The sequence below is a fragment of the Dermacentor silvarum genome, chromosome 2 (assembly GCF_013339745.2).
Source record: "Dermacentor silvarum isolate Dsil-2018 chromosome 2, BIME_Dsil_1.4, whole genome shotgun sequence".
Lineage (NCBI taxonomy): Eukaryota > Metazoa > Arthropoda > Arachnida > Ixodida > Ixodidae > Dermacentor > Dermacentor silvarum.
The window spans coordinates 15,577,624-15,591,897 of NC_051155.1; the positions used below are offsets into that span (position 1 = coordinate 15,577,624).

Consider the following 14,274-nt stretch of genomic DNA (forward strand, 5'->3'; position numbering starts at 1 on the left):
AACAAATGGAATGACTCGGACAAGCTGGCTTACGTATCCTTCTATCTTGCGGGCGTCGCCAGTCTCTGGTTCAGGAATCATGAGAGGGATATCCGAACGTGGTCGGCGTTCAAGACGTCGATTACCGAAGTATTTGACCGACCCGCGGTCAGGATACTCTGAGCCGAGCAGCATTTGCGTACACGCGCACAGAACACGGGTGAGACGTTCACCAGCTATATAGAAGACGTCCTCGATTTGTGCAGGCGCGTGAACGCTGCCATGACGGAAGCGGAAAAGATTAAGCACGTCATGAAGGGAATCGATGATGACGCGTTCCAGATGCTTCTGGCCAAGGACCCACACACTGTTGGCGACGTTATCAGCTTGTGCCAGAGCTATGATGAATTGCGTAAACAGCGAGCTCTGGCAAGGCGACATCCCACACTTAATGCGGCGTCACTCTGCAGCCTGGCCACCGGCCCCGAACAAGCCTCCCTAATAACCCAAATCAAGGATTTCGTCCGCGAAGTCGCACGACAGCTATCTCTGGTGTCCATCACTCCTGAGTCTGCCAGCACTTTGCCATCTCCTCTCCGTAATGTGATCCATGAAGAGGTCACGAAAGCGCTGCCAGCTGTTCCACAGCAGGATGCCGTGGCTACACCATTAACTTATGCTGCAGTTGCTGCAATGGCCCCTCGCAGTGCGCCTGTACCACGTTTCCAGCAGCCTGTGCGCCGCCCTCCTCCTCCCGTGCCCTGGGCCAGCACTGCCGTCGCTAACCCGTGGCGTACGCCGGACAATCGCCCTATATGCTTTGCATGTAGGTATCCCGGTCACGTCGCAAGGTTCTGCTGCCACCAATCGCAGGCGTTCGATGACGATCGACGAGCGTCCTATGTGCCGCCTGATCCAAATGCGCCTTACGGACCCTTCGATCCATCACCAGCTCGCTCCCAGACTGGTCGCTGTCCTCGCTTCGAACGTTTCCGGTCACCCTCCCCATGTCGCCGATCTCTTTCCCCTATGCGTCAGCGACCCGTCTCTAACGAAGAGGGAAAATAGATGACACAGTTCCTGAGGCAAGAACTGCGCAAGTGTTGACATGCCGAAGTCCTCCTCCTTTACCTGCCAATGTTATTGATGTGTTTGTCGAAGATGTCGCTACAGTCGCCCTCGTCGATACCGGTGCCGCTATTTCAGTTATGGATGCCAGGTTTTGCCGCTTGCTTGGTAAAGTGACGACATCTCTGTCTGGATTGTTGCTTCGAACAGCAAGTGCTCAACCCATTCACCCTACCGCTGCTTGTACAGCCCATGTAACCATACAGGATGTTTTATACACGATTGAGTTCATAGTTCTTTCATCGTGCTCCCATGCCGTTATTCTAGGATGGGATTTTCTCTCACGCCACAATGCCATCATCAATTGCGCTCGGGCTGAGATTGAACTTTCCCACCTTGGTGACCTGGCCTCGGTCGATGCTCATCCTGCCGCTAAACTTCTCGTGAAAGAAGACACTTGTATTCCCCCGTGCTCTTCAGCATTCGTACCAGTCTCGTGTAGTGCTATATCCGACGGGATGGTCTTATTCATGCCCTCTCATCACTTTGTTACCCGAAAAGCGCTTCCTTTGCCCTTTGCAGCTCTTGACCTCGCCGCCGGTGTCAGCATGATGCCCATTTACAATCATCTTTCATCGCCGCTATCACTGCTCCGCCGCGAATGCCTTGGTTACATCGAGTCGGTTGATTCAACACGAATTGTCTCCGTCCTCGACGAAATGCCTTCTACTGCCGTTCATGAACTGAGTGCCCTCTCCGTAGCCGACTCAGCATGGACAGATGTGTTCAGCCCATTCATCGCTGACGATCTGACACATTCCCAGCAATCTCAACTTCTCGCAATCCTTCAGCACTTCCACCGTTCTTTCGACGTTACGCAAACATCTCTTGGCGGTGCATCGACAGTCGAGCATCACATCGACACTGGCTCTCACTCACCGCTGCGACAAAGACCATATCGCGTGTCCGCTACGGAACGTCGCGTCATTGCAGAACAGGTCGATGACATGCTTCGTCGGGGCGTTGTTCAACCTTCACAGAGCCCATGGGCCTCTCCCGTGGTACTCGTCACGAAGAAAGACGGTTCCATCCGCTTCTGTGTTGATTTTCGACGATTGAACAAGATCACACTGAAGGACGTCTACCCATTACCACGCATCGATGATGCTCTGGACTGTGTGCAGGGAGCCGAGTTCTTTTCTTCACTGGATTTGCGGTCAGGCTACTGGCAGGTTCCGATGGCAGAGGCCGATCGCCCGAAAACTGCATTTGTTACACCAGACGGCTTGTATGAACTCACCGTCATGCCTTTCGGACTTTGCAACGCACCTGCTACGTTCGAAAGAATGATGGATAATGTTCTGCGTGGCCTCAAATGGAAAATCTGTCTTTGCTATCTTGACGACATTGTGGTGTTCGCCCCTGATTTCGCAACGCACCTACTCCGACTCCAGCACATACTCACTGGCTTGACCAACGCCAGGTTGCAACTTTACCTGAAGAAATGTTGATTTGCTGTTCGTCAGCTCACAATTTTAGGCCATGTCGTGTCAAAGGAGGGCATTCGCCCAGATCCCGAGAAGCTACGTGCTGTTACTGCGTTCCCAAAACCTACCACTATCAAAGAACTATGCAGTTTCATCGACCTCTGTTCTTACTTTCGGCGATTAATTCGAAACTTTGCGTCAATTATATCACCTCTCACGCAGCTCCTTGGTGGCTCTAGAGATCTCTCATCATGGTCTCCAGGGTGTGACGACGCCTTCACAACCTTGCGCTGTCTTCTCACGACGCCATCCATTCTTCTCCATTTTGACCCTCAAGCGCCAACTGAACTTCATACTGACGCAAGTGGTGTAGGCCTTGGTGCTGTGTTGGCACAACGTCAACCAGACCACACAGAATACGTCGTCGCATACGCGAGTCGCACGTTAACCAAGGCAGAGGCCAATTACAGCGTAACAGAAAAGGAGTGTTTGGTCATTGTGTGGGTGCTAGGCAAGTTTTGCCCATATTTATACGGCCGATCTTTTGACGTAGTGACCGACCACCATGCACTATGTTGGCTGTCGACGCTAAAAGACCCATGCCTTGCCCGCTGGGCATTGCGAATTCAGGAATATGACATCCGCGTGGTTTACCGTTCCGGGCGAAAGCACTCTGACGCTGACGCACTCTCCCGATCATCGCTTCCCCCGAAGGTCAGTCACGACTCCTCCTGCGAGTGCACATTGTCATCTCTGGACTTTGACACTATCGCTGCTGCACAGTGTGATGATCCCTGGACTGCATCTCTGTTCGACCTTCTATCGGATACGTCGAAAGTTCCAGCGTCACGAACGCTTCGGCACCAAGTTCCTCATTTTGCGATTCAAGACCAGCTACTGTATGGCCGCAACTATGCCTCAGAGGGACGCACATGGTTACTCGTCATTCCGCAAACCTTGCAATCAGAGATTTGCTCCTCGTTCCACGTCGACCCTCAGTGTGGCCACGCGGGAGTCTTCAAGACCTACGAAAGACTTTGATCGCGTGGGCATAGATCTCTACGGGCCACTTCCGTTGACTCCTACCGGCAACAGGTGGATCATCGTTGCGGTAGACCACTTAACACGTTATGCGGAGACTGCTGCTCTACCAAATGCTACAGCGCAGGAGGTCGCCAATTTCATACTACGCCGTTTTCTCCATCATGGAGGTCCACCGTGAACTTTTAAGCGACAGAGGCCGCGCCTTCTTATCTGAAGTCATTGAACAACTGCTTGCTGCATGCGCTATTGTTCATCGTAAATGCACTGCCTATCACCCACAGACTAACGGTACCACGGAACGCTTCAATCGAACTCTTGGTGACATGCTCGCCATGTACGTCTCACCTGATCACTCTATATGGGACCTAGTTCTTCCGTTTGTCACCTACGCCTACAACACCGCGACTCAGGCCACTACCGGATTCTCACCCTTTTACCTTCATTACGGCCGTCATCCTTCGCACACAATTGACACCATTCTGCCCTACTGGCCGGACCCATCCGAATGCCTGCCAATCTCAGAAGCAGCCAGACACGCCGAAGAATGTCGCCAGCTGGCCCGCCAATTCACCTCAGATGACCAGAACCGTCAAAAAGCCATTCACGACACCCGGAACTCGACTCCCAATTTTCTCCCAGGCGCCCTCGTCTGGTTGTTAGTGCCACACCACACGCCTGGGCTCGCTTCAAAACTCCTTCCGAAGTATGACGGGTCCTACCGCTTTCTCGAGAGAACATCACCCGTTAATTACCTGGTTGAGCCGCTCACGCCACTGTCCGACATGCGACGTCGGAACCATGAAGTCGTTCACGTTCAGCACCTTAAGCCGTATCACCTTTCTATCGTCCTTCCGGACAACTAAGTCGCCCAGGATGGCTCCTTTATTTCCGCGGGGCCCTTGTAAGGAAGATGACGAACGTCGGCGCAGAGTCAGCAGCATCGGCAGCATCAAACGCGCAGCAGAAGCTCGAGCGAGAGGACTGTGCTCGGTGCATCCTACCACCGGCTGTCGCTACGAACCTCAATAAATCTCCTTTATATAAGTAACACCATTAAAATACTAGCTGTACACTCGATTAACTAAGTTTTTTCCTGACACTGTGAGGCATGCTCGCCAAGATTGTATCGTAAGAGAAATAGTATGCGCCATGAAATTCAGTATAAAAAAGCCGAAGTAACATGATTCATAGCTTAACTACGATACACGAGCCCACCTGAAAGTTCGGCTAGCCTCACCGTTCTGGAATACCAGCGCTGGAAACTGAACTTTTCGAAGGTCCCCAGTTGTTTCACAGATACAACAGGAGTACTAGTCACGACACAAATTGCACATAAGCGTGGATGCTGCACGGCCAGTGCACAGCCATGACACTGACATTAGTCGCACTGAATGCCAGCGCTGCATCCGCACAGGGCAACAGCGCTGACATTCAGTTTAAGCAGCATGAACGCTTTATAGAGAAGGCTGAGCACATGTGCAAAAGGAATGCTAAATGAACCGGCCAAACTAAGCACTCTCAGTGTGATTGCGCTTGCTTGCGTAGCATTAGCGCATAAGAGAAGAAATCAAGAAAGAAATTCTATCGAAGCGTACAATGCTAAAAGAGAACAGTACCACTGTTTGTGAGCATTTCAGTCTCGCTACACGTCACGCCAGAAAAACCCTTATCGAATACTGAAGACATCTAAATCTACCATTTAAGTTACGATATAATGAGATACTAATCAATGGAAAATGCTATGGATACGACGCCAATGAACAAAAGGTCTATGAAATGAAGCCGCCAAGTATCCCAGGTGATGCCGCGGCGTCTGCTCGATCCTTAAGGTCAGGCCGCAATGTTCCCGCAGTGCACCAATAGGATAACGCGAGGGCTCGGGACTCCGATCCTATACTATCTAGACTACCGGCTCTTTTTACTAATATTTGTAGCCTCTTACCTAAAGAAGATGATCTGTGCAGCCTAATGAATGATTATGAAGCAGACATAATTGCATTAACCGAAACATGGCTGACGAGTAAAGTAACGAACTCTGAATTATTTCACTGTAATAAAAAGTATAATGCTTACCGTACCGATCGCACTAACACACTAGGCCAGTCTCATTCATGGATGTGTTGGGGACCCCTTGTGGACTGGTGGAAGTGATGGGGGACCCCTTGTAGTGACGAGGTGGGCGGGGTCAAAGGTTTTAAAATGGGGGCGTTGGTCTTCGAGCAGGCTTGGACGTGGCATTGGAGAAGGCTATTTGAAAAGCAGGTCTGGCACTGGCGAGCGCGAGCTAGAGCGTCAACAGCAACCACCATGCACCACTCATCGTCGTCTTTTCCCAGACATCGAAGCGCGGTCATTCGCCTTCAGTACAATTACCCTCCGCGGAATACGGAGCCATCCTGGCGACCTAGGGGCAAGAAAACACAGGGGGATCGTAGCACTGTTTGACTCGGGACACGTGGACAATTTCTTGGCCGCGACGACGATGGTCAGAAGACGGTTCTAACGGCTCGATGAGGTAGTTCACTGGAGATGTTTGTACACGATATGGTCCCTGGTACTTGGAGACCAACTTCGTTGAAAGGCCAGGTGTAGTGGACGGGACACGCAGCCAGACGAGCGAGCCAGGAGAATAGCACGTAGTCGTAGCGGATGCATCGTGATGTTGCTTCTGGCGCCACTGGTCTTGTGATGTGAATGAACGTGCAAGTTGGCGGCATTCTTCACCGTATGTAGCTGCTTGAGATAGAGTCGTGGACTCGGAGGCGTCGGGTCGGTATAAAAGAATAGTGTCCATGGTGCAAGAAGGTTCGCGTCCGTGAAGGAGAAAGAAAAGGGAGAATTCAGTTGTGCTTTGAACGGCGGTGTTGTAAGCGAACGTAACAAAAGGTAGCACTCGGTCCCAATTGGAGTGGTCTGACGAGACATACATAGCGAGCATGTCGCCCAGGGTTCGGTTAAAACGTTCTGTCATCCCGTTTGTCTGTGGATGATAGGCACTGGTGGTGCGGTGAACGACGCGGCATTCACGAAGCAATGGCGCGATAACGGCGGAGAGGAACACACGACCACGGTCACTCAGCAACTCTCGAGGAGCTCCATGACGAAGGACGAGATTGTGAAGAATGAAAGTGGCAACGTCTTTTGCTGTGGACGACGGGAGAGGTGAACTTTCGGCATACCGTGTGAGGTGATCGACGGCAACGATTATCCAACGGTTACCGTCTGGTGTACTGGGAAGGGGACCGTAGATGTCGATGCCGATGCGGTCAAATGGTCGGGCGGGGCATGGCAGAGGTAATAAGGGGCCAGCGGCGGTTTGAGGAGGAGTCTTGCATCGCTGGCACGTGGAACATGATCGAACATACTGTCGAACATAACGGTACATGCCACGGCATTCACGAAGCAATGCTGCGATGACGTCGGAGAGGAACACATGACCACAGTCACTCAGCAACTCTCGAGGAGCTCCATGACGAAGGACGAGATTGTGAAGAATGAAAGTGGCAACGTCTTTTGCTGTGGACGACTGGAGAGGTGAAGTTTCGGCATACCGTGTGAGGTGATCGACGGCAACGATTATCCAACGGTTACCGTCTGGTGTACTGGGAAGGGAACCGTAGATGTTGATGCCGACGCGCGGTCAAATGGTCGGGCGGGGCATGGCAGAGGTAATAAGGTGCCGGCGGCGGTTTGAGGAGGAGTCTTGCATCGCTGGCACGTGGAACATGATCAAACATACTGTCGAACATAACGGTACATGCCACGCCAGTAGTACCGAAGCCGAATACGTGAATACGTCTTCAGGAAACCTGCGTGACCACATTGTGGGTCATCGTGGAAAGTGGAGCAGATTTCGGAGCGCAGATGGCGGGGAATGACGAAGAGCCATTTGCGGCCGCCGGGGGTGTAATTCCGGCGGTACAGCATGTCTTCCCGAGTGGTGAAGTGCTCAGCCTGTCGACGCAACGTCCGAGAAGTGGGAGCAGAAGTCCGGCCAGACTGAAAGTCTAGAATGGAAGCCACCCACGGGTCCTTGCACTGCTCAGATGGCATGTCAGAGATGGCAAGAGCGGTGGTATCACAGGTAGTATTTGTGAAGCAGACAGGGTCGGGAGGCAGGGGCAAACGGGAGAGGGCGTCTGCATCCGAATGTTTCCGACCAGAGCGATACACAACGCGGATGTCATATTCCTGGAGGCGCAATGCCCATCGAGCGAGGCGACCACTTGGATCTTTCAGTGACGACAACCAGCACAGGGCGTGGTGGTCGGTCACTACGTCGGATGGGCGCCCATACACGTAAGGACGAAATTTCTCTGTGGCCCAAATTATGGCAAGACATTCTTTTTCAGTGACAGAATAGTTGCCTTCGGCTTTGTTGAGAGTTCGGCTTGCATAGGCAACGACGTACTCTTCAAACCCATCTTTCCGTTGAGCAAGAATAGCGCCTAACCCGACACCGCTGGCATCCGTGTGGATCTCAGTGGGTGCAGAGGGGTCGAAGTGTCGCAGTATAGGAGGCGACGTAAGGAGACGGTGCAATTCGTTGAAAGCGTCGTCGCAAGCAGGAGACCATGTCGAAAGGTTATTACTGCCAGCGAGGAGCTTGGTCAAAGGGTCGATGATCATAGCGAAATTGCGAATAAAGCGGTGGAAATAAGAGCATAGGCCGATAAAGCTGCGGAGATTTTTCATGGTACATGGTTTGGGAAACTCTGAAACGGCTGTATGTTTGGCAGGGTCGGGGAGAATACCGTCCTTCAAAACAACATGCCCTAGAATCGTAAGCTTTGGAGCGGCGAAGTGGCATTTCTTCAAGTTCAGTTGTAGTCCTGCAGCTGAGAGGCAAGCGAGCACTTGTTCGAGGCGAGTTAGATGGGACGAAAAATCGGAGGAAAAGACCACAATGTTGTCTAAATAGCAAAGTCAAATATGCCACTTGAGGCCTCGAAGGATCGTGTCCATCATGCGCTCGAAAGTAGCTGGCGCGTTGCAGAGGCCGAAGGGCATGACTGTGAACTTATACAGGCCTACAGGCCATCGGGCGTCACAAAAGCCATTTTTTTGCGATCGACCTCCGCTATCGGTACCTGCCAGTATCCCGAGCGCAGATCTAAGGACGAGAAGAATTCTGCTCCATGTAGGCAGTCCAGCGCATCGTCGATGCGTGGTAGAGGGTACACATCCTTGTGCGTTATTCGATTAAGACATCGGTAATCCACGCAGAACCTGATGGATCCGTCCTTTTTCTTCACCAGCACAAATGGAGAGGCCCAGGGACTGCTGGAGGGCTGGATTATTCCAGGTTTCAGCATATCGTCTACCTGTTCATCGATGACACGGCATTCTGCAGTCGACACACGGTATGGGCGCTGGCACAATGGTGCTTGTTGACCGGTACCGATGCAATGAACAACTGCTGAGGTTCGACCTAAGGAAGACTGGTTGTGGTCGAAGGAGGCTCGAAAACGCTGCAGGAGTTGCACGATCTCCTTGTGCTGCGAAGGTGTGAGGGTGGAATCGACGGCATTTAAGAATATGTCGACAGGATCATCGGTGCCAGCGGCAGGAGCGACGGCACAAATCTGTAGTGATGCCTGATCTCCAAGCATTGCATTCTCGAAAAGGCAGTCAAATGTCTCGAAGCTCCCCAGACAATCGCCGCGTAGTAGAAGTGACGGACATGCAGATACATTGCACACGTAGATAGCCGCAGAACCATTGCAGAAGTTGATGACAGCCCACGGGAGGAGGAAGTTTCGGCGACGAGCAGAAGCAGCAGATGGCGAAAACAAAACAGGTGAGTTGGTGGCGGCAGGTGAAAACACGGGCACTGCGCTAAACACTAGGAAACGTGCAGTCACACCAAAAAGGCCAAAGCACAACCCACCTGTGTTCCACAGATGAAGCGCACTGAGCTCAGCCCAGCACCATGAGTCTCCAGGGCCTTCTTGCCAGCCTCGATCACATCTGGGTGACTCTGTTGGCACATCAAGCACATCATTCATATCACTCATAAGTAAGATGCTGAGCTTTCCTTCGTTATCTGAAGACTTCCAAGTGTGAATTGGAACATGAGGCCAGTAAGAACAAAGCGCGAACACGAGGTGCCGAACTGATGATTTATTGTAACTATGTTACAGTCATGGATAACTAAATTGCAAACAAATTAGGGCTAACTAGGATGAATTCTTTCACTTCTGCTTTAGCCAATACGTGCAATATCAGTATAATTTTGTCTTATACTCCTAGCATGACTTTTCCATGACTTTCGCAGTAAAAATTCCATGACTAAAAAAACATCACAAGACAGTAACTGTTCTTTCAAAACAAATTTTCTCACAATGTTTAAAAAAATTGGGCATTCTAGAAGAAATAAAATTTGGAGAAAAAGAAACAAAATTCGGGGAGAAATTTGCAGCCTACACCGGCAAAGGGAAAAATGTGAGTACAGCAGAGTTACATAAATTCAACTCCAGTTAATTCAATTCGTTGGTTATTTCGATAACAAGTGAAGGTCCTGGCTAGCACCCATGCATTTCTATGGGCCCACAGTTTGGTTATTTCAATCCTGAAATTGGCCTTCGACAAATAATCCCAACCTGGCTGGTCAGCATGCATGCACCTAACCCAAATAATGACCCCAGTGGTGACTCAAATAGTAGCAGCCCCAGTCTTCGTGGCACTTAAGGTTCAGTTAATTCATCAAACGTCATCTTCCCTTAAAAACGGCTATTTTCACCTGCGTGCCTATGCCAGGCATCAAGGTCACAGAGGATGTGCTTATTGTTTCTAAATTCTGAAGTTCTGTGGGCAAATGCTATGCTATTATTGCTTGCAACACCATATGAGCAGATGGCATCCAACAAGATCAAGTGAAACCTTGCAGGGTGTCCAAACTTTCGACCACCGTTATAGTCGGTTTCTATGGGGTACGTAATCATGCCATGATAAAATCTGAATAATTGTACAATGACATTAAAGAAAGACTACTACTCATCAAGTAAAAATATAAAATGAAATTATTCCAAAAAGTCAGCAACCAATGACCATAGCTCTAACAGTTAAGAATCCACTTGTAAATTCCATATAAACTATTCCTTGCTACTTTAGAACACCAGTGCAAAAGGGTAATTTCAAGTCAAATGCACTAGCCATGAAGTCGACCACCTCCAATTTATACTTAAAAAGTTGTGGCTAACTACTAAGCTTAGTGAAGAGCATTCCCCAAAAATTTGTGGCAGCAAAAAAAGAAAGAAAGAAAGAAGTCTACCTCAGTGGCATTAAAATTTCTCAAAGCAAGGTACATTGCATACAAGTACAAGGGCTTTTTCTTTTATACTATGCCTAACTTCATGAGTCGGAAACATTTTGTGAGTAATTTAAAGAAATTCCACTTTGATGCCCACACCCCCGTTATTGGCCACAATGTTATTTTTGCGGTATTTATTATTGAATCGCGAAGCACAACCTGGGGCAGGTCTGAAGTTTATATAACCTCTGGCGTAGTTTACCGTCATTTCACTATCTCACATTGGCACCTTAAACATAAATAATTGGATAAAAGTGCTTTGTAATGCAACATAGAATAGGAAGGGGAAAATGGCCTCGAATTTGAAAAAAAATTCCACTTTTGCCACTACGCTTCTGCTGTAAATGGCACATTATTGTGGGCCATCTAAAAATGTTAATCATGGTTTATCGGACAGCAGGACTCGTAATACCTTGTTTAGGGGAGTTCAGTAAAGGTGTTCTTTTTACGCAAGTAAAAAAAGTTTGGGTCACTGCTCCTGTTATCCATTCGCAGTACATCGTCGCTGCAATGCAAGCATTAGCCGGGAAAGCAACTGATGTGCTGGCAGCGTTTATTTCCTATACAAGAATGCTGCAGGGGTGCTGGATTTGTGGCTTCCACCGCACTTCCACATATTGCATTTTCCAACTAAGCACTGCACACTTGGAATAGAAATTTATTATATATATATATATATATATATATATTATGCCGCATATGGGTGTGCCTTCAAGAGAATGGATCTTTTTCAGCTGTGCTGCAGAGGCTTATTTCATTGCTACAGATTTTGTTCATGCTGTTTAGCTGCCCTGTATATTAGTAGCCAATGAAGACACATCATTACAATAGGCTTTTGTTAGTGCAACAAAATGCATTGGTACAGCAGTCATGGCAGCTCTGCGCTTTAGTTCCGTACTATGTCCAGCTCCTTCCTTCATCTATGGTCTCTGCATGTTGCTGCCCTGAGTGACAGTGAAACACACTATATTTGATAGACTAATAAAATTTGTCTGCAATAACCGTGTGATTCTATTGGCTACAAGGCAACCGCTATGAAGCATCAACTCACCTGGAAAAAAAAAGAACTGTTACGCGGCAAACTAAAGCCTTCGGTTCGTCAGCATGTATTCTACATCCTAGGTTCACCCCTGCGACAATATTGTCATATTGTAGCAACGGTGAGCAGTGGCCCAACAAAGGTCACGAAACTAACTGTATATTGGCCGAACCTGTGCCAAGCAAAACAAGTAACACTCAGCACAATGATAGTGGTGAGCGCACTCGTCGATCGTTGAAATCAGATGTGCGGATCAGATGTGTCAGCTGTTTATACATGGCTCAATGAACCTTGTAGCGTAATCCCTGGTGTTCGCTTAAGTTCCAGAATGTGCACTACTATTCACTCGCAAACACAATTTGATTACACGAGGTTCGCCAACAACATAGGCAATAGATAAAACCAGCGATAACATTCGAAAAACATACAAGATGCTTCATGTACAGCAAGCCCTGCGTGTAAACAACTGTCGTGCATGCAGTGGCTAAGCGTGAGCTCGTATGAGCCAGAAACCAGTGCTGCATGTAATTTATTAATCAATTTCTTCACTACAGTGAGTGAAAACGGCATTATTGTGCAAAAAAGCCTACCTGGAGTGCTGCAATGAGCCTAACAGAGAGTGAGAGAGAGAGAGAGAGAAATACAAGAGAGGAAAGGCAGAGAGGTTCACCAGACGCACGTCCGGTTTGCTGCCCTGCAATGGGGGAAGGGGGATGAAAAGAGAGAGAGAGGAGAGAGAGAACACAGTTTCGCGCACGTTTGAAGATTCGCACCAAGTCTACACACGGTCGCCAAGGCCTGTCGACTTCAGGTACTGCAACAACGCTTTCGTCGCTTTCTGTGCCATCGACGCGTACAGCCATAGTCGGAGGTTTCTTGTTTGCAAGGAACGAACCTACATGAATTTGCAACCTGGACAGATTACTCAGTCATCTGCCATGACTTCACTCAATAAAATGAAAAATTTCCTGACAAATGACTTTTCCAGGTCGCTAGGCAACCTGAATCATTGTTCAGGCTTAGAGCCACTTTCTGCGTCCAGTCAGGAAGGCAGCTCGGCACAATATTTGCAGTAATTAACTTACTCCACAATTACCTACGTCCCCCCGTGCCACCAACACTGCGTTAGTCACAGAAGCCGCTGCACTACATACATCACAGCTGTCCCGGGTCAACAGGAGCACTGGGCTATAATGCACACATATTTACTCACTAGTACCTACTTTAGCGCCATGACGTACAGTTACATGCATGATGATACTTCATGTCAGTCTCACAAGTGATTTATGGAAGTTCATTCTGGCGATGGTGATTAGTTCAGCAGCAATTAACTGCAGTGCATGATGGCTGAACCACTGTACAGTATGGCCGTTCTGAGGCAGGTCAAGGTATCCAAGAATGCTTTGCAAACAGCTTCCAGAGTTTAGGCCTCAGAATTTCGGATGCTACACGTGGCATCGCTGAATTCTTTGGACCACGGCTGCGCACAATCTATGCACAGACATTGTGGATGTGAACAGTGCGCCAACCATGTTTCATCGCCCTCGGTGTTGCTTGTGAAGCGACATTTTGGCTAGCCAAATGTCATTCAGTTGCTAATAACTGTGCCACACGAGAAATGACATTCATTTGTTAAGGCCTCAAGTTCCCCAATTACGTTTTTTAATGAAGCTGCCACACGCTCAAATTTAATGAAATTTGATAGGATGGCGTCAATGACAGCATCTTCTGAAGTGAGCAATTTTAAGGTAATAAATAAAAAATAAATATGCATTTGCAATTCACCAATAGTAAAATGTAAAAACAAGGGCACTATGATTGGGTTGAGTTTATTGCCGTCTTTTATAATTTTGCAACCAAGAAACTTCGGCCACTGCCACGCCACTTTCGAAGTACAAAATTAAAATGACACCAGCCCCGTTGAAGCCATTTCAATGCCAACCTGAGGAAGTTGACCGTGTACAACACCTGACAGGAGTATTGTAGTTGAAAGTTATGGCTAAATTATTTTTACAAGATAGAGGCAGTGAAACCTCATTATAACGAAGTTGAAGGGGGAGCCAGAATGTACTTTATGTGCACTATTGCATATAAAGGCAAATACAAGATGCTCCATCAATGATACTTAGTTGCAAACACTTCAGTCGGCCATTTTTAAATGTGATCTACAACTTTTGTATTCGCACTTTCTTGGTGAAGCCAATATTTAAAAAGTTAGGCAGTTAGTTTTTGCTAATTAATTGACTTTGCAAAATGAAAAAAATTCCGCAGACTTGGTCGAGCGATCCTTAACACCAATGAGTTCGTTTCAGCCCACTAGCACACTCTGTCGTTTTTAGAACCTT

At 48.6% G+C, this 14,274-nt stretch overlaps 1 protein-coding gene and 1 long non-coding RNA gene across 2 annotated transcripts in view; one reads left to right on the top strand and one right to left on the bottom strand.

Moving 5' to 3' along the window:
- LOC119441335 (2-amino-3-ketobutyrate coenzyme A ligase, mitochondrial) overlaps positions 1–14,274 on the bottom strand; it is a 48,954-nt gene that overhangs the window by 22,202 nt on the left and 12,478 nt on the right. Inside the window, exon 3 of the mRNA XM_037705952.2 lies at positions 9,469–9,558. Coding sequence (XP_037561880.1) covers positions 9,469–9,558 — 90 coding nt within the window. The remainder of the gene's footprint in view (positions 1–9,468; positions 9,559–14,274) is intronic.
- Positions 1–14,274, top strand: part of LOC125942917 (uncharacterized) — a 36,640-nt gene that overhangs the window by 14,631 nt on the left and 7,735 nt on the right. The gene's annotated exons all lie outside the window — the stretch shown is intronic.